The sequence below is a fragment of the Telmatherina bonti genome (genome assembly GCF_933228915.1).
Source record: "Telmatherina bonti genome assembly, chromosome: 14".
Taxonomy (NCBI): Eukaryota; Metazoa; Chordata; class Actinopteri; order Atheriniformes; family Telmatherinidae; genus Telmatherina; species Telmatherina bonti.
This window is the reverse complement of record NC_136612.1, coordinates 24,904,368-24,925,566: the sequence shown is the minus strand read 5'-3', so window position 1 is coordinate 24,925,566 and position 21,199 is coordinate 24,904,368. Positions and strand designations below refer to the sequence as shown.

General features: G+C 38.0%; 1 protein-coding gene across 3 annotated transcripts in view; it reads left to right on the top strand.

The window, feature by feature from the left end:
* Positions 1 to 2,429, top strand: part of adgrl1a (adhesion G protein-coupled receptor L1a) — a gene marked incomplete at its 5' end in the record, with an annotated part of 50,290 nt that extends 47,861 nt beyond the window's left edge. For all 3 annotated transcript variants that reach the window (XM_079252302.1, XM_079252301.1, XM_079252300.1), the window contains one exon: positions 35 to 2,429. In XM_079252302.1, coding sequence (XP_079108428.1) covers positions 35 to 957 — 923 coding nt within the window. In that variant the 3' untranslated portion in view covers positions 958 to 2,429. The remainder of the gene's footprint in view (positions 1 to 34) is intronic.
* Positions 2,430 to 21,199: the final 18,770 nt, after the last annotated feature.

Sequence of the window (21,199 nt, the reverse complement as noted above, 5' to 3'; positions counted from 1 at the left end):
CAAAAATAATCTGTCTTGTCTGTTTTGGGTCCAGAGACGACACTGTCTAAGCCCCGTGACACATGTGGAATGGAAACTCTTCCCTTGAATGGCAATTTCAACAACAGCTACTCCATGCGCAGTGGCCCGTCGGGTGGTGGAGGGGGCAGCTGTGACTTCCTAAGTAGTGGAGGCGGTGACACTCCTTCACCTATGTTCAATCCCCGCAGTTCCGAAACCCTGGGAGGAGGAGGGATCCGTCGAAACCTCTCTGATGCTGCGGCCTTTGAGAAAATGATCATCTCTGAGCTTGTGCACAACAACCTAAGAGGTGGTGTTGTCGTGGGAGGCGGAGGAGGTACTGGTGATGCAGAGGACAGAGCATATGGCAGTCTGGCCAGGGGACCCCCCAACAGTGGGGTTGGCCGGGGGACAGCTGTGGCCAGGCCAGAACCGTCAGTGAGCATGGATGAAGATGACGAGTTTCTGAGAGAATCACGGCAGCAAACACCACAGGATGTAGAGCTGCTATACAAAGCTCTGGAGGAGCCCCTGCTGTTGCAGCGTGCCCAGTCAGTCCTCTACCAGAGTGACCCAGAGGAGTCAGAGAGCTACACGGCCGACCTTACAGAGAGCCTTGGCCACAGCGGCCACAGTGGTCAGAGTGCTGGTGGGCAGGGAGGCAACAGGGTACCAGACTCCCCTGCCCATGACTCCCTGTACACCAGCATCACCAACCTGCGAGACTCACCTTACCCTGACAGCAGTCCTGAGCCCCTGGAGGTGGTGCCTCGTTCCGCTCAGCCCCCTGAGGAGCTGTACTACAGCTCTGGGAGGCCCGCTCTGGGCTCTCGTGGGGCCCCCATGCAGACCTTCTACCAGGCCCCACCCCGGAGACCGAGTGGGGAGGGGCATCCGGTCCAAGAGCCTGCCCACAACGAAGGAGATGGACATATGCAACTTGTCACCAGCCTGTGACTTGAGCATGAAGGAGGAACCTGGGGACTAATGTGATGACCAGAGCCTCCTATTAGCTCGTCTATTCTCGTATGTCTCCACTTTCTGCTTGTTTGGTTGCCTTTCTTTCTCTTGACTTTTATTTAACTAACATATGAGCAAACAGATTGACCTTCTGGGGAGTTGTTGCTGACTCTGCAGAAGCAGCCTTTAACATCAACCCTCCCCCATCCTCTGGAGATGAATGATGAGAGTTTTTCTGCAGAGTGTTGATCAGCTCTGTCTAACCTCAGTCGTCACCAGTTCCTTTGGTACCCTAAGGCCAAGTCCAGCACTCTGAATGTACCAATCCACCCCTATTACCTTCAGATATTTCAAACTTTCAAACTTTGTTAAAGTTTTTTATGTAATTTCTCTTCATACCTGCCTCCCGAGATGGGGATATTATTTTGTACTTTGTCTCATTTCCCTTTCTTACCATCTCTTGGTCTTTTTTAAGTCATCGTTTGATAGGGGTAGTTAGCTGAGGAGACAGGGAGTATAGTACACCATTATTATCTAAAAAAAAATGTCTCACAGAAAGCTCCTCATTGTTGCCAAAATGTTTTATTGAGCCAGAACAGAAACAAGAACATTTACAAGGCACACACACACACACACACACACACACACACACACAGACACACACGCATATACACACTGGATTCATCCAGAAGTGCTAATTTCTGAGCATCAAAAGGGAAGACAGTACTTCATGTGAGTAAAAGTGAGTAAGAGCTTTTATTCCAAGCAGGCAGTGGGAGCTGATTCTTTGTAGTTGCCTTCTTTTTTTCTTGCTGTGAATTGACGACTGTACAGAAGTGGAGTAGAGGTGGAGACAGAGACTGAGGAGGCGCTGCACCACCCGTCCAGAGCAGAATACTCTGCACCCCTAAGACTGAGCAACACTTGCCACTGTTCTCTGTGGCTGTTTTGCTTCAGGCATTTGAAAAGTTTAATGACTGCCTTGCTGTTGTTTGAAGAGAATATTCAATTTGTTGACTGAGGCTACATCCTGGGGCTCCAAGTGTGAATTGGTGTGCCCCCCCCCCCCCCCCCCCCCCCCCACCACCTCCTCTTGTATTTCGCTGTTAGAGCCTAGACAGTTCAACTGGACTTGATTCTTTGCGTGTCGTTGTGACAAACAGGACTGTAAACGTCACCGACACACTGGCCAACGAATGGGTAAAACTGTGTACATATGAACCACACATGAATCTACTTTATTCCTACTATGTAAATAGACACCAGATGATCAAAAGCAACAAAAGGTAATAAATAATATGAAAAATGACTTCTTGTACTACAACAAACATATGAAAAGAACGGAATAAAAATGTTTTGGAGTTGTTATCTGAATGAAACTCTATCTCTCTCTCCCCCGCTGCTTGATCTCTCTTGTGCTTTTTTTTTTTTTTTTGCTTGTTTTTCTTTATGTGTTATTGTGTTTGATCTAATTTGCAAAGAAAGGCAGACTTAGACAAAGAATGAGAGAGATTAAGATGTGCAGGAGGTTTTATCTACACAAATGAATGAAAAGAATAAACTGCTCAATTTTTATGTGGTATAAATCCATAACATGTGGTTAATGTTTGACCTTTGACATTCCTCAAGCTGAATTTCCAAAGGCAGCGGGAGCTGAAGGTGCGGGGCAAGTGAGATAGATGTTGTCAAATGTCAATCTTCAGTCTGTGCCTCACAGGCAACCTAAAGCATTGTGGGTGATCAACAGCATCTATAAAGGGACTTGGTTTGTGCTTGTATTATTTGGACGATATAACCAGATTACATACTTTAAGAACATGGGTTTTCAGCATGTATAGTAATGACATTTGTTTTGCTATCAGAGAATATTGCATTTTGCTTTTTCTTAAAGATAGTTTCAGCATTACTCCAAAGCCTAATGTGGCAGTTTATTATTTCCCTGTATGCATGTGTTTGTGTGCATGTCCGTGTGAATGTAACTGTGGGCCTGCTTATGTGTGCTGCGTCTGATTTGTGAGTGTGAGTGCGCACACCGTTGAAAGGTTTTTTTTTTTTTCCTTTTTTTGGTGACGTGACTTGAATACAGATCACATGAGGAGGGATACTCGTCTCAGAAAGCTGCCATTATTTTTCCGCCTCAAATTGAAGCTGTTCTTAGCGCCATGTTAAGGTGCACAGAGGACAGAAAAATAAAGAGTACCTCGAGAGACGTGAGGCAACGTAACACGATGAAAATGACATGCAGGGTTCATTGATCGGGAAGAACGCGTTTCAAATATATGCAAGCAAAATGAGCTGTCATAAGAGCGATGCTCACGAATATCCTTTAATATACAGCTCATATCTGTTTGACCTTTTATGGGGAGAAAGCTTCCTTTTATCCTTCATTTAGGGTATGCCAGAATCAGTTAATCTGTTTTAATTACATAAGTATATTTAGAATATTTGTTAAGAATTTATTCTCACCCCCCTTTTTTTTAAACTATATGCTGTTAAACCTGCACCAAGCAAAAGCATGTAAAATGTGGACACGACGTGAGTGGAAAATAGATGCTTCTATTGGAGTGTGACATTTGGCGAGGGCCTGAGTGTCCCACTTCTAAGAGAACCTTAAGGACAGCTTTTAGCTGTGGCTCCTGCGGCTGAACGGAAGAGAGAGTTAAAGAGAGATGAAAAAAAAAAAAAGAGAGAGATTACAAGGATTTGCCACTATTTTCTTTTAGTCATTCTAATCCCCTTCCTAAGTAACATTGTATGGGCCATGGAGTACAATGAGCCTCAGACAGACGGTGCTCGTGTCATCACTTGAGCCACAGGGGGAGCATGTGCAATACTTCTTTGATGGTACATGGCTCGTATTTGTTGCTGGACTTGGGAACTGTCTGCATGTACAAATGAAAAGATAAATATGCACATGTTCAGTCTGCCACAGTGCTGGACAAGTAGAGCGGTGATCTTATGGCTCAGTGGTGTGGGCACCGTGAAGAAGGAGCACTCACCAGTCAACTGAGGACAACTGAATGTATTTTAGCATGCAGGACTGAAGATAAAAACAATTCACTCCAGGGTGAAAGTGTTAATGGGAAACACAAGATGGCCATCATTATCTTTATCCTCATTCTTCTCATCAGCATCATCATTAACTCCATCCTTCATTCACTGTATCTGACATAACATGCTGACGCTGATCTCCAGTGCTCAGCTGGGACTCACACCAGGGGAGAAGCACTGTTTAGACAGACCCACCCCATGAGAGGTGGAATGTGCGTCACCTTGGGCCTTCTTTTCTTTATTCCTGTACCGCCCAGTTCCATTTATTTTCTCATCCACTTAAACTCATCCACATTTTAATATCAGTCTCAATGGACTCCATTAGTGCAACACTTCTTTGAGCGTGTTAATTTGTTTTGTCAAAAGCTTTGTTTATTTCAGATTAATATCTCAATAAACAGAGGAGGGCTGCTCTGTGGTAAATGATAGTGATTATATTGTAGAAGGTCTGCAGCCCACGCTGTCGGACGGAGTCTCACACAATGGGAGTTGCGCCGCCGTTCAAAGCCCTCCAAACATCTGATTACAATAATAAATCTGTAGGTGCTAAATTACTGCACTAACTCACTCTCCTCCATTCTTTTGTTTTCTGTTTGCAAATGTCAGAAAGAAAATACTCCCTGTTCACCACAGTGGTGCACCTGACATGCATGTGCTTCAGTGGCTATGTGGGAAGTTGTTTGAAAAGAGACTGTGCAGTCTTTGAAACAGTTCTATTTTACCCCGGGATGCTTCGAACTGGAAGAGAGTCCGCTATAGTGATCAGTTTATCATTAGACAGTGGTCCCAGCAGGGCTGCAGTCTGTTCACATAGAGTTGACCCTTCCACACAAACGTTTTGTATATGCCAAACAAGGAGGAGGGCTTAGAAAAGAGCAGAGGGTTGAAGCGGACACAGAGCCGGGACAACATCAGTAAAGCTGTGACAGATACATAAAGTTTGCTGTTCTGCAGGACTATATGTGGATATGAGGGGAGATGGACCCGCTACTTTGTTTCCAACTGCTTTCAGTTGATGGCTTAAAGGCCAGAGGTTATAAATTTATGGCAATCGAGTCGGCATGTTAATTCACCAGTTCAAGCCAGCTAATTAATGCTAATTGATAAAAGCAAAGCAGAAGAAGGAACATGATGTAATGGTTAAGTCTAAGAATGTGAACATTTAGCCACTGCCACATCAGCTAATTAAAGCACGACTGTAAGTGTGTTTGTAAGTGCAACAAGATTTTACTAAGGACATTTTTAAAAGGCAAATATGAACAATGATAATACTATTTTGTTATTAAATTCTCAGTGCATGTTCACACGATTATGTTACAGTATTTTTAAGTCTGTTATGGAGAACATACAGTACAGGGTTATGATGAAGATTTTGGTCTTTATCCCTTTGTCTAGAAAAAGTGTTCCTAGAGCTGTGCCAGCATCTCAGGACACAGGCAACATTTGATGCGCAGGGTGGGACCAGCAACAGAGATTTTGGGGTGATGAGGCAGTACAAGAGTTATACTTCTTTGTCGATTTTTTCAAAGAAATCCCAAGGTCCAAATCCAAAACAAACTTGTCTTTTAATTTTCTCACTGAAAAAACACCCACCAATAAATAGGTTTTTATGCATTGGAGTGGAGAATGTTATAGATTTATATTTATTTTCCTCACAGAGCAGCAGCAGGTAGAATCTATAGACAAGATTTTATTGCATTTTCTCCCACTGCTTGCTTTGTCTCTGAGAATGTGAAGGAACTGATATGTGCCTACATGTGCCTGTCAGTGGTTGCAATGATCTCCGTCCATGATCAGACATAAAGATGCAACCTTATCCAGTCTGTGGCTGTCAGAGAACAGCTGGCGATGACAGTTTTGATGGGATATTCTGAGTCAGTTTAGGGTCTCTATTAATTTAGCCTGGAATTAGACAGAATTAGCAACTTGCTATGCTCTGTTGTCAGTCAATCAACTTGCTGGAGTTGGCAGATTGCAAAGTGTGGATGTATTATTAACTCAGCAAAGTAGATCCTGGTCAGTATTTGACATCCCTGAAACGCTTAAATTTAAGGAATAAAATTACTGGGTGCTGCTGGCAGTTTTACATAACAGGTTAAAGTAGAAAGTTTATGCCAGTGGGTTTCACATGGTCATTGGTCCATAGAACCATTTCTTAAGCTTTCTGTGCTTTTTCTGTAATATGGATTATTTATCATGTACCGCTGAGATTTTTGTAACCTGAAGTAAACATAATACTTTGGTTCTGTTTCTGATTTCTTGCAGGAATGATGTTCATTTTTCTTATTTAATTTTTTTTCCCCGTACAGTCTTTGCTTTGACAGCAGTCTGGGCCAAAGGGGATAGTTTTCTGTGAGTGTTTCCATCATTGCAGGTCAGATTGACCTTGTATCAGCACATATTAATAAAAAAAAAAAACTATTGAAAACATACTGTGGTGATGCTAAAACTTTCTCAAAAAATGTCCTGAAAGAATGAATTTGTTTAGTCTTGGTGCATCTGTGTGTACGTGTGTAGTTGCATATTGTTGGTTGTGTATGAGCTTTTGTGCTAAAGTGGAAATACCTCTCATAAATTATTATTAATCCTCTGCTATCCTATATGCATATTAACTTTAAAGTACCAAAATAGCTATTCAAACTGGAAATGAAAAGATATCTGAGCACTAATACATTGGTTATGTTTTATTCATAGGCATTCTGGCTAGTCACAGCTGTATTGTGCTTTTTCATTTGAGTACCACAGGAAGCAAGACTCTGATGCCAAGCAGTCCCATTCTTGCCCGACTCAGCTTTCCTTAGAGCCCCACAGCTTACATATGCTGATTTAACCTAAGTGGTTGGGATGATGATATAGTCAAACAATGGTCTGTGAACACACGATGCAAAGTGATCAAAAACATAAAGAGGAAGGCAAGACACTTTTTGTGTTTGCATAGAGACAAAAACATGCTCACTATACCTGAAAGGGTCAGTAAAAGGGGATTTATACCAAACTGGAGAAAGGCTTTGTTATACTACAATAACAATAGGTATTACCCAGACCAACTGCAGTATTATATGTGTAAGTACATGCAGACTAGTGGACATAATTGCCCTGTTTTGTTTGGCTTTCTAAAGCATCAGTCAAGGTTAATTAATCAAAACCGTGCAGTAGGATCCCTGATGTAATCTTTTAATAACAGCAGCATGAGTATAGATTACTGATTTCACAATGCAACACTATTTGCTGGCAGCTGTCTAATAAGCCAGGAGTGCACAACAGAGTTATCATACAAATGTGATCAGCGAGATCAGTTACTGTAGATACATGTGTGATTGGTAATAAGGTAACCAATATCCAATTATTATTTGTGTATATATATATATATATATATATATATATATATATATATATATATATATATATATATATATATATATATATATATATATATATATATATATGTATATATATGTGTATATATATATATATATATATATATGTATATATATGTGTATATATATATATGTATATATACATATATATATATATATATATATATATATATATATATATATATATATATATATATATATATATATATATATATATATATATACACAAATAATAATTTGATATTGGTATATATATATATATATGTCTCATATATATATATATATATATATATATATATATATATATATATATATATATATATATATATATATATATATATATATATATATATATATATGTGTGTATATATTTATATTTATATATATATATATATATATATATATATATATATATATATATATATATATATATATATATATATATATATATATATATATTGTCTAATAAGCCACACATATATATATGTGTGTATATATTTATATTTATATATATATATATATATATATATATATATATATATATATATATATATATATATATATATATATATATATATGTATATATATATATATATATATATATATATATATATATATATATATATATATATATATATATATATATATATATATATATATATATATATATATATGTATTGCATCACAGATATTTATACTTGTTCCTACATAGGCCTATATAGCAGAAGGCCTATAGGAACAAAGTTCCAATAGGCGAACTGCTTTTACATGATATTTTATGCTGTACATAGACGATATTGTATGCTGTACATGTCTTATGACATGCAATGACTCATCCACAGTCCTGTCCACACATCAGCTGCTGGATTGCCATTGTTCATACCCTTTCTGTGAAACTCCCCAAGAGAGAAGGCTCTAAGGCATTGACCATTCAATCACCCCCTTTCACCAGTGCTACGGTAACACTTTCATGCACAAACATATCAAACATGAGCAAGAAATCCTGTAACCCCAGCCACACTTCCTTGCACGCAGTCCATCTGAGAGTAAAAAAAGGGCTTTTTCAAGGTCATTGCACATTTAGGGAAGCTCAAAATAGACTCAGACATTGACAAACCAGGACTCACAGGAACTGTCAGCAGATCCCAAGAGATAGAGGGGAGATGTATTAAGTTCAGTCTGAACCCATATGTGTTTGTGTATTACTGTAATTACTACCATACATCAAGCCACAGGAGCAACTGATCTTTTAAGTGCTGTAACGTATTGTATTTACACTTTAATTACCAAGTGATGTGCAGTTCACTACCGTCTATGTTGCAGTTAATTCAGACCACTGCACAACACTATAACCCAAATGCATACACTGATTGCATGGGAGAACCTCACAATAGTCAATCAACAAATTGGGTGGAGGGGTTGGCTTGATTTAGTGAAACAAGACTTTGCTCCCACAGTGTCTGTGAATAGAAAATTTAAATCGTAATGATAAAAAAAATTCTGATCGGAGAAGCTTGTGAAATCTGGAATTAATATGCATTAATTTCATTTGCATTACTGCCCATAGTGATAAAACATGTGATTATGCGTCCCTTTGTTTGAAACACGACTGTTTACTGCCCCCTTGTGGTAAACCTGAAAACAGTTGTGCTTTGTGAAAAAGAAACAGAGTGACCCAAGCACTGAAATCAAAACAGCAAGTTTTTTATTAAAGCATTTTAAAGCGAGGAGTTAGAAATCTTAATACATTGCAGCTAATGCTTAGTAAAAGTGGAACAAAACACATACATTAAAAACCCATACCGTTATTAAAACAAACAAACAAAACTAAATAACATAATTTTAATAAATGCTGGTAATCTATAAAGCGAGGAGTTAGTATTCTTAATACATTGCAACTAATGCTTATTAAAAGTAGTTTAAACAGATACATTAAAAACCTATACCATTATTAAAACAAAACAAGCTAAACTAAATAACATAATTTTAATAAATGCTGGTAATCTATCATTAACAGAAACAAAGAAAGCAAGAATAACAAAAGGGTGAAACACTATATATACATTATATATTATAATACTATATCTGTCATATAGAAGTGTTTATAGCAAGTTATTTAATAAGAGAGGATGTGGTACTTTACTGATGCACTTATAGTTCACCCATAGAGTGCAACAGTAAAAGCCAGAAACTAGTGTTTCTAGTTTCTAGTGAAACAAACTTCTCATGGTAAAGATCATGTAGCTAAATGAGACCAGTGTTTTCATTTTAGCCATTTCATGTAATTACTTTGAGAAATCCGACATTTAACAAAGTACTTTTGCATAATATTCAAATTTGATATGTGATAGATGTAATTGTTTTACTGATTGTTCCTAATCAGCAAATTAATCACATTTTATGTCACAAGTTGAAAATGTGAATTAAAGCCTATTAAAATCAAATCTGGAAGAAAAAGTGAAAATATTTTGGGATTTCATTCTCGAGTTGTTGTCTAATTCTTTCTGTAAAGATATTCATATTCAGAAAAAAAATTATAGCAAAATTGCTAAACGTCATCCCAAAGAATGTTTGAATGTACCACACACTCTTACACACTCATTATTATTATTATTATTATTATTATTATTATTATTATTATTATTATTATTATTATTATTATTATTATTATTATCATCACCATTATTATTATTATCATTATTATTATTATTATTGTTATTATTATTTTTGTTGTTGTTCTTCTTCAATAGATGTTGACTCCACGTCAGTCTGAAAAATAAAAAATGGATCATTTCTTAGTCTAACAAAAAAAATATAAACAGATCAATAAAGTATAAAAGGAAAAACATGGATGTTTTTCCTACTTACTGGTCCAGTAGAACACCTGCTGAGTCGGTCTGGGTCGGAGCTATACTTGTTCACCGCAGCTTTTGCTTCGCCCGTCATGTCAAAACCTTGGCTGGCAGCTCTGGAGACAGAAACAAGAAGGGATTGAGACATGAAATGCAGCACAACAGCAAGACTTGGTTTATGCTGACTTTTTCAACAGATATAAGGCAAGTTTGAAGTTTAGACTGGCCCTTAAGGTTTGCAGTGGAGTGTGTAGAAACGTACATAAAGTTACTCCTGAGAACTGTAAACTACATCAGCAGGGCCAAATTGAACAAGGTACGAAGGAATTTGGAAAGTGACTTAATAAGTGACTTAAAAAGTGACTTTGTTATCTCCTACACTACTGACCAAAAGTTCAGGATAATTTTCCTACTTTCAGTTGCAATGTATTTGCAGTGACAGAGCAAGAGGCAGCCTCACCGTGGCTCTGACAGCAGTGGTTGTCCTTCAGTCTCCTGATCATTGGCCTTTTCATCAACAACGTCCATGTCCCTGATTATGAAGAGGCATTTTAGTCATTATCAGGTACCAAACCCAGCCAAAGTTGTATAAACAGACTATTTAACATAGTTTCTAAAGTGGTGCAATGGTATATTTTGGTTTTAATTCTTCTGTTTGATAGTGTTGTAATTCTCTGTTTGTTTGGCTTTTTTTTTTTTTTTTTCATTTTGTCTTTAATTTTTAATCTAATCCAAGCATATTAATGATTTCAATTAAGTAGATTCTTTCATGATACCATCTCTGGACACCATTTGCACATATTTAATTTGGAGGTCTGGAGGGAATACATGTGTAAGTCTTAAATGGATACACTTTACTTCACAGGTGCAGCCCTACAGCTTTTCAATGTTTGCTGCTTCAACACGCCTGACTTAGATCAACGAGTCATTGTGCAGAACTTCATTGGCTGTTGGATCCATTTCATATGAGTCAGGTGTTTTGAAGCAGGGATCCACTAAATAGCCTGCAGGACCGTGGCCTTTGTAGGACCCAGCTGAGTAGCTCTGCTGCATAAGATCATCATCCATAAGGATATAAAAAAATCTCTTTTGCAAACATACACTGTAAAGTCTCTTCTTGTGGTTTCGTCAACTCCCCCGGGATCGTCTCGCAGGTTCCTGACATAGATATTCACAATGGTTATCATCAGGTAATGATTTTTACTGAACGGGGAAAATAAAAATGTATAGCAAACCTGTTGATGGTACTGTGCTTGGAGGGACTGCTATTGTTAGGGACTCTTGTGTTTCCGCTGAAAAATGTATATTTTGTAGTGAGAATGAAACATTAACTTGAAAAAATAACACTATTTTTGAACCTGCAGTGTAGAGAAACACTTGGACAAAATTTCTAATATTAAATGTGTTGCACACACACACACACACACACACAAAAGTATGCCATTTTCTTACTTCTGAGTCAGTTCGATTCTCTGTAAGCTCAAATTTTGGTCCAGACTTTCAGATTGAGATGTCATGTCATCAGCTGCAGGATCAGTGCTACAAAGACAAACATGGCTCAGGTTTTAGACTGCATATCGTCCACAAACACACACACACACACACACATACCAATAAACCATGAAACAGGGTCATATTAGATTACATGTTCAACTGTTGAAGCCTAACCTGTCAACGTTTTCCAGTGCATTATCTTGACCAGTGTTACTTTCACAGTTCCCACTCAGATTCCTGTTATGATAAAGGACATAAGACTAAAGTGACACTTCACATGATACACTGATCTTCACTGACCTCTGTTTTAAAACTGTTGAATCATTTTACACAATATCGCCTCCAAGTCACTAGCCCCAAGTTCCTGTCCTGTCCTTTTGGTGTATTTACAAAAGGGAATTTAATCAATTTATTTTCAACACTCCCAGTAAACAACAAGTTAAATAAAACAACTTAATAAAACCCTTAAATGTATTTAGATTGTTATTTTTTAAGAGTTTTTAGCCCTTATTTTATTTCTTCCTATTCATGTTTACACTCTTAGAAATTATAATAATACAATATAATATAATATCTAAAAAAAAGCATCCCCAGAGCTGTGCCAGCATAATAACAAAAATACATTAGGATGTTGGTCATTTAAGCAGACATTAGTCTTTTAGTTTTGGATCATATAAGTAGTCATGTGTTCTTTTGAGTCACTTCACAGGTACATTCCTTTTCTAGTTTTATATAGAGAAACACAACATTTTTCCATAGTGTGCATGAAGAAAAAAGAATGAACAAATTTATAAAAGTGAAATTTTGTTTCAACGAGTTATACAAAATAGTACTAACCTAATTGCCAGACAGAAGTTGGTCCGTAAATGTCTAATAAATCCCAAAAATGTTTCTGTATGGTTCTTCCTCCTGATAAAAAATAAGATGGAAGAGACAAACAATAAATGCACATTTCTGAATGAATGAAAAGATGTTTAATATGGTGTTAATGGTTCCCCATACAAACAATTAAACTCACTTCCAGATGAGAGAGCAGAGAAGTAATACGATGGCCCCGATGATGGTTATAACAATTGCTGCAGCTGCTGTCAGTGGGTCAAATCAAAATGTATTACCAGTTAAAATTTAAATAATTGATTTCTTCAAATCAGTTTAAGGTACGTCTAGAAATTATTCAAAGAAAATACAGTAAGAATTAACCTGTGTATGATGTAGAATCATCAGAATCATTGTTTAGTTTATGATTCTTTGTTTCAGGGATTTCTGTTTAAGAAAAAGAAATTGGATCATTTATGTGTTTATATTCATACAGCTGTGCTGAATCATGAAAGATAGAGGTTAAAATCTAATTTCCTCACCTGTAGTCACTTCAAAACGCGCACAGGTCTCCTCTACAGTCTCAGCTCCATTTGATGTCTAATCAAAATAAATATTGTAGGAAGTTGGGATAAATATTTCACACAACAATAAAGACTTAATTTATTCAGTACAAATGTAGTGAGATACTCACATTGTTCATTATGCACTTTACTGTGAGGTTCTGGCAGCTTTTTGTAATGACTGAATCTTTGTCCATTTTTAATACAACAGGCAAGTACTTATAAAACTGTTCACTTGGAACAGCATAGGCCACATGAGTCTGTTAGAGATGAAAAAGTTACTGTTTGTAAAGTTAAAGGACTTAAACCTATGCTTAATATTCCAAACAAGTATGCTTTCACTTTCTCTTTCTCACGTTTTAATAATTTTTCAACAAATAAGTAAGCAGATTTTAAAGCCTCTGACAAAGTTAATTTGCAACAATAAGTATAGAAAACTATGCAGTTGTAATTCAAATTTAAATACCTCATCATCATCATTTATGTAGATCTTGCTTCTCAAAGGACATCCAAATGTATAATTGTATGTTTCATCAATCTTGATGTCACCACAGATTATGTTTCTGTGGGAACAACCTGAAAGAGAATTAAAATAAACTACAATAATTTGTACTAAACCCATAAACAAAAACCTCGAACAACATCGTAGAAACCGACATTACAGGAAGTAAAGTAACGATCAAAAACGTTGAAAACAGGATTAAAAGTACCTATTGAGAAGCAATCATTTCTTACCAATAGACTCTCCTTGGCATGATAAGATAGCCACAAACACAGCTAAAAAGATTTTAAGATGCATTTTCTCAGATGTATTTTCTGATGATCTGTCGTTATTAAAGCACAGGAAATGGTTGCTTCCTGGTTGGAAGAGGGGGAGGGGTAGTTTAGGTAGTACAGCTGGGTGTCATCAAATTGTGACATCAAAGTTCGAGTCCTGCTCCCCAACCGCCTAGGGGACACAAGTGTTCTCTTGTGCATTTATCTGGGCTTGGTACCACATGCCAATAGGGCTTCCATACAGGCTCAGTAGCTGGAAGTGGTTGGGTTGGTAGTTGGAAGCCAATGATTTGCTGTGGCGCCCCCTTCAAGGAGAAAAGCTAAGAGGAACAGCACAACTTCTTGGTTCCTGTTCTTTAACAACTTCAGTTACTTGCCATATTTCCTGTTTCCTATCTCAGATTTCAATTCCACATGATTTCAACTCCACAGTTGAATGTTTATGTCTCTTACTGGATCCATGTGTCCTTGTGGCTCTACATGCTGGCAAGTGATACTTCCTCCGCTATTTTATGTATAAAACCAGTAAACCATTCAGCGAAGGAATCCCTCAACCACTGTTGATGAATGACTTAATGAGATCAGTCTGTCCATCAATCTTTCACGCCATAAACATTATATCCACCAAGCTTCATGCTTCTGTTGTTTTACACACTAAACACAAGGGGAGGCCCTTGTCATGTGGGTCAGAGACACAGGCTTACATCTGCTCACATGCTGCTGCCAAGTATGGAGTCAGTTGTTGTGTTTTAATCATGGATGAATTTTATTCAGTAAGAATGATATTTATATTTAATCTTGTCCTTTTCAGAGATAGTTTGTGGACAGAAGGGAGCAGTCCTCTTAATATATAGTAAGCATGACAGAACAAAGTCCTCTATTACTCAAAGAGGCCTCTGTCATTCCTCTTTCATGCAAAAAACACACACACATTGACACACTGTGCCAAGATAAAGCAGAAGCCGCTATAGTCCTGCACGCTTCATTTAGACTGCATCTTCTCTGGTCCACCAAGAAAACACAGACCCTTTTCTGTGCCACTCGATACGGGCCCCTCTCCATCTCCTCCACACTGTCTGCTTCCTTTGTCTCATCATCGCTCGCAGTATCTGTCTAACCCTCTTACATAGCCATAATCCACAAAAGTTAATTAAAATTGTGCTTTCAAAACCCACTATCATGTTTCCACCTTGCACTGGCTTGAATGTGTGAGCTGATGATTTGACCTAAAGTAAAATTTTGGTTGGACTAACTAATTTTAGTCTCTTTGGTTGTAATAATCCTTGATGTAGATGACAACATCACAACAAGGCATGTATAAGTGATAAATTATTTTGGCCATTGTTTTTCTCAGGAAAATGTGTGGTAGAAAACTTGTCCATTTGTTTGATCCATGTCCACAGCAAATCAGTGATAGTGGGAGGTTTGGCTATTGTACTGTCTCCCCCTGTCTCCTCAGAGTCCATGTACGTACAGAGGAGTGCAGAGATGACAGAGGAAAACTCAAAGTCAGGAACATGTTCACGTCTGAAGTCTGTGTAAATTCTACGTGGTGTAAACAAAAATGTTTGCGGTAACTAATTACAATTTTACTGCCCCATCTGTCTCATTTCTTCCCTTCTTTTTCTGATTACAAAACAGTTACAAAACAGAGGGATATAAATCTCTCTTCTTTTCAGGGAGGAAGATTCATTTTTGTCCATGTGCAGCACAGATTTGCCGCTGGTTTTTGCTAGATGTTTTAACAAGAAATTTAACTCCCATTAAGTTTGTTTAACTCTTTTTTTATATAAAGCCCAGTGTAAAACAAAACCAGACTGCACCCTTTTGGGTTTTCCAGTCAGGGACTCGAGGCAAAGGCAAAGTTACATACCAAGAATCCTGAGTAGGTCTAAAACAATAGTGCTGGCTGCTCTGGTACTCTGCTTGGATTGTGTTTGCAGAGCTTTACAAGTGGTGCAGGATACACCAGAACCAAGTCAGCTGGAACCAGAACAGCATACAGGGGCCAGGAGTGAGACCTTCTAAGAAAACAATATATTGTTTATGTGCTTACAGTCACCATTTTGGCTTTTTCTGTGGCTCACACAAATCTTATTCTATGATATAATTGTGTTTTCTATGTTCATTAAATATCAACGTTTGATAGAATAAGCACAGAGCCAGCAGGAGGGTTTTCAAATAAATGATAATAAAAATAAGCATTCTGAGAACAAGACCAGTCTAGAAAAAAGCAAACTGCTGGGACAGTTGCAGAACTTCCCGTTGGCCAGCTGGCTTGAAATGAAATCTGACACCCCTACCACCCTAACTTTGATATCACAAAGAACCATCTACAGACTGACAGCGTTGACAGTCTGCCAACACTAACATACACCAACATACTTACACAAATGTAGTGTGAAACAAGGCAACATGAATCATGCTATGTGGCTACAGCACCATATAGTACATACATGCTACTAAATAAACAACAAATAAAAGCAAATCAGCAAGATTAATCCTTCTCATTCACAACTGTCATTGGGGTATAGAAAACGACTAGGCCTCTCACAGTACAGTGTACACCCCAACCCATCTACATTTCCTGCAGTCCATGCACATTAAAGCTCCTTCTGTAGTGAGACAGCGCTCCCCTTCCAAAACCACAGCTCCCCTTTCCAGAACTTGGCTAGTATGGGTACAGCAACCTGATCCTGCTGAGAAAACCCTATAAAAGGAAGCAAATAAAACAATGCAACGAAAAACACCTCTCATCCACACAGCCCAACATGAAATATCTGACAGATGTTTGCTGGCCGATCAATCCCTGCCCGGCAGCGTATCAGCATTTTAATATAAAGCCTTGGTGAGGCTGCATTAAGCTATAACATACATTCAAGTCACAGCACTGAAGAGCATGATGCACAGCAGCTTTTGCTCACATGGTGCTGAGGCACATGTTGCGCAACTTGGACAGCCTCTATATTAGTGTAATCTGTTTTCCAGCTCAATCTGCTGAGAGGTTTCTCTGTCAGAAAACAAACATTGAAGCGCGGCCTCCAGTTCAACTTTTGCTTTCTCTGATTGTTTTAGTCTCCTCAGTTTACTCTTCCACTTTCTATCTAAGTCCACTCTTTACTCCTTTGTCTTCCACTTGTTGTTCATGCACCCCCCCCCCCCCTTCTGATTTGTTAGTGAAATCTCCGTTTTTGTTTTCGGCTGGGCAAACCTAGAGTCAGCGTGTCTTATTACAGCAGTCCTACCTCTCTGTTATAGCCATGTATTGTGAAGGATAATCCACAGAGACAATCAGGATTTTTTCTTTGTATCCGGCTTTTTGTTATTTTTATATTCTCACACAGACTATGCAGTGAACACCCACACATGCAATGATGCATAGAAGCATGCACATTCAATGCAACTCAATTCAAAAACACATCTATTTGTTCAGATACACACAATTACATCCACAAGCAGTGGCATGCACTGCACACTTGGTGGATTCATGAGAAAGTATGCAAGAAATTCAAATCAAATTACCCATTTGGCTGATTTTGTTTACAAACTGCACTGTGTTCACTGTTTTTCTTGATTTTGCAACCGACTCTGAGGAAGAAACTGTAACAGGAGTTTTAGTTGACCGTGAGTTTTAGACGTAAGTTTCTTATCAACGCCAGGCGCATCTATCGATGTCATCTTGTTCAAGCAGTCCTTGTGCAGCTTCTCACATGTGACTGATCCCTATTGTTAAATAACAAAGATATGTTGTGTTTGAGCAGTGAATCAGAACAGAACTCACCTGAAAAACTGGCAAGAGGAGAAAGGTAAAGCGAGCAGGAATGCAAAATGCTGAGAGGAAAAAAAAAAGGCCTATTAACAAATTACTCATTAAAACCAGTGTGTCACTGGGGCAGTCGTTCTGAAGATGCTACAGAAAGCAAGTGGCATAATTAATGTCATCAATGTGTCATGTAGGTGCCCCAGTTTCAGGGCCCTGCTGTCTTATTGGGGCACATTAATTGAGCAGAACCATTATGAGGGTTATTAGTTCCACTTGTGACTTTCCTGCTGTTAAAAGTCTAAATATCTGCTGCAAAGAAAAAGAAAAAAGCCCCCCTCCTGAAGAGTTAATTTGTGCCGTCAACAAGTTATGATCATCCACATCACTTTTTCAGTGAACATTCCTTCCAGCTGTGGGCAGATGTTCAGTGTCTAGACAGGTAGATAGCTCTGTGGTTCTTGTTCTGGCATTGTCTGTCTGTCATCACCGTCATTCCGTATCTCTCAGCAGGAGGTTTCTGTCTATGTTTTTTCCTCTGCCATCATCATCTGTTACCAAAACCAATGTAAAGAAAGGAGATAATTGAAGGACAAAGAGGACCATCAAACCTGTGGCTGTCAGGCCGACATTGCGGAGTGATTACAACTAACTGTGAACAATCCTTGTTGGAAGTGGTTAAAATCCATCTGTTATCCAAGACTTTCAGGAAAAAATGCTCACTTCATGAGTCAAATAAGAAAAGAAGAAAGGATAAGTATGAGGAACAGCCCTTTTAATAAGCCATTGTTGCTATTAAATATAGTGTCAACTACTTTGAGTACTATACTTAGTGTCTTCATTGTACCAATTATGTTCAAGCTTTCCTTGGCAAGTCATGTTAGAGGATCAGCATTACACACATCAATTACTCCTTAGTTCAACTCATTCATATCAAGAAATAAGAGGAAAATTGGCAGTTGTTCCTTTGTGCATGTTACATAATATAGCAACAGTAAGCTATCATCATACTCATGCACACAACACAGATAAAAGGATGTATAAACAAACACACACACTGGAGTAGAAAAAATAAACCTCAACTGTATTTAAATGTTCTGAAACATAGGCTTTCCACCATCTCTATAAGTACACTGCGGGGTTGTTTCCTCGACACTTCAGGTTTTTCATTTTCACTCACTTTACATCATGACCACTTTTTATGACATCATCAAATGTCATATATTTTTTCACTTCTTTTTTGCTGTACTTTATTTCTGTTTCATACATAGGATTTAATTTTCCCAAGTTTCTTTATCAAGATTTCACATCGATCCCATGCAGCAGAGGGTGAAAGGGGAAACCCAGCGGATCAGTGGTGGAAATGTGAGAGTATACTGGTATGTGTAAGAAAAGCATTAATTCTCATGCAGAATCGCCTCTTAAGTATACCAAAAAAAAATTTTAAGCTATTTTGTCTTTACATTTTGAAGCCATGAACATGTTGTGTAGTGCGGATAACCATGACTGATTGTTTAAAGCAGGGGTGCCCAAGTCCAGTGTTAAGAGCTACTACCCTGCAACTTATTCATGCATCCGTTCTCCGATAAACCTGAATCAATGACTGCCTTGTTATCAGGCCTCAGTTGCATGCAGATGATGGAATTCAGCCATTTGATTATAAAGAGAAATGCTGCTAACCTACCCAAAGAGTTTTTCTCTACTACTGCTCTTGACACCTAGTTTTAAGACCAGCTCCTTATGTTTGCAAGTGAGCAGTCTGATCCGATGTATACATTCAACCTTATAAGCAATGCGAGTGATAAATGGAGTGTTTTCATGATCCCACTGCATGAACTAACACTGGCAAAGAGTCATGTCACTATTATATTACCACCACATGTGAATGTGCTGTTGCAGGAAGTTTAGCTTGTTGACCTTGGAACCCAGGATCTTCCTCCCACCTCTTCTCTGCAACTGTCACAGACACCTCGCAGGTCCTCGTAAATGTTTTTATTTCAGTGATTTTGTTTTGGGATTCCAATCTGCCCTCAGCAGGCTGCAAGTTATGGCACAATATGAACACAAACAATCATTCACTGAAAGAAACGCTCAACATCTGTTATCATTCCGACTGCACTACAAAAACAAAGTAGTTTGGTATCTCTACTGACAACGTGACCTGTCTAGTTCCTGATAAATAAGCTTGCTTAGTGAACAATGTCAAAGTCCAACTTGCTTATTATTCTGGGTAACATCATTACTGGAGTTATACAGTTCTATGTAAAAAGTGTTTTATATTTTTTTCTCCTGGTTTGTTTTAAAAAGAGGAACAGAAAGAGCAGGATCACCTGTCTGAGAATCCCTCTTCCTCTGTAAGGAAAAGCTGCAGGTATGCGGCGCGTTCTAAAACATTGATGTAACATAAACACATATTGGACTCTGATAACCTTTACTCTTGCATTCCACAAAGCACACACTTCTTCACCCATGTAACAGCAATAACATGACCTTTAAGAGAGTAAATATGTATCTCTTAATGTTCTGTTACATGACACCTTCAAAGAGGTGAAATCACTGCAGATTTTGAACAAATGCAGCATATATTAGTAAATGATTTATCTCATAAGGAAATGTTCGTTAGACTGTCAGTGTGTCGTGCAACCCATGGTTGCTGAGCAACATTAGGTCACACTTCCTTATGGCCTCCTGTCTCACATACATTTTGATTTGTGTTGAAGCTTTTACATATGTTCAGTAAGGACGTTGTCTCCCCTATTCAATCCTCCCATGCTGTCAAACTCACCCCAATCTTTCCATCTCTTCTCTGGTTTATGTTCTTGCTTTGTGCCCTTTTGCGTCAGACTGATCCCTGTTCATGAAAACTTTCTTTTCTTCTATCATTTTCCCTCTGGACTGACTTTTCTGCAGCTCTTTTCTCCTCCATTGTCATATTTTCCTGATAGTCCAGGAGTCTAATCAGAAATCTGTCCTACTTCCTGTCTCTGCAGAATCCAGGGAATTTTATCGTATCTCCTCCCTCTGTTCATGTCCCCTTTCCAACAAGGTGATTGATCAGTCTTATCATTAAATAAAAATGTTTAAAAATGTCCTCGTACATCAGAAATTTTACTCCATTTTTTCATTGTAATATATTCGAGTCTACATCTGTTGTCTGTCGTTGTATAATATGTTTTGGTGAGTGCTGATGGTGTCAAAGATCCTTTCTTTCTCAAGAAAACTTGATTCCTATGACACCGTGTACAATTTGTTTTTCTATTTAACTGTAAACCCTGTAATGAAAAATGTTATCAGTGCCATACTTATGGCTCTACTTACCAAGTATGAAAAGTTTTCCATACTTTCTAAGTGTGGAAAGTATGGCCAAAAGGATGGCTCTGTAGCGCCACCTAGAAAAAGAAAACATCCAAAAAATGAATTACGTCCCGAATGTCTACTTTGACGTAGTACAACAAAATTTCACAAACATGTGAAACAAGACAAGCAAAAAAATAAAATAAATCAAAGACCAGTTACCATAGCAATGGGATGTCCACTGTCTTGGACTTT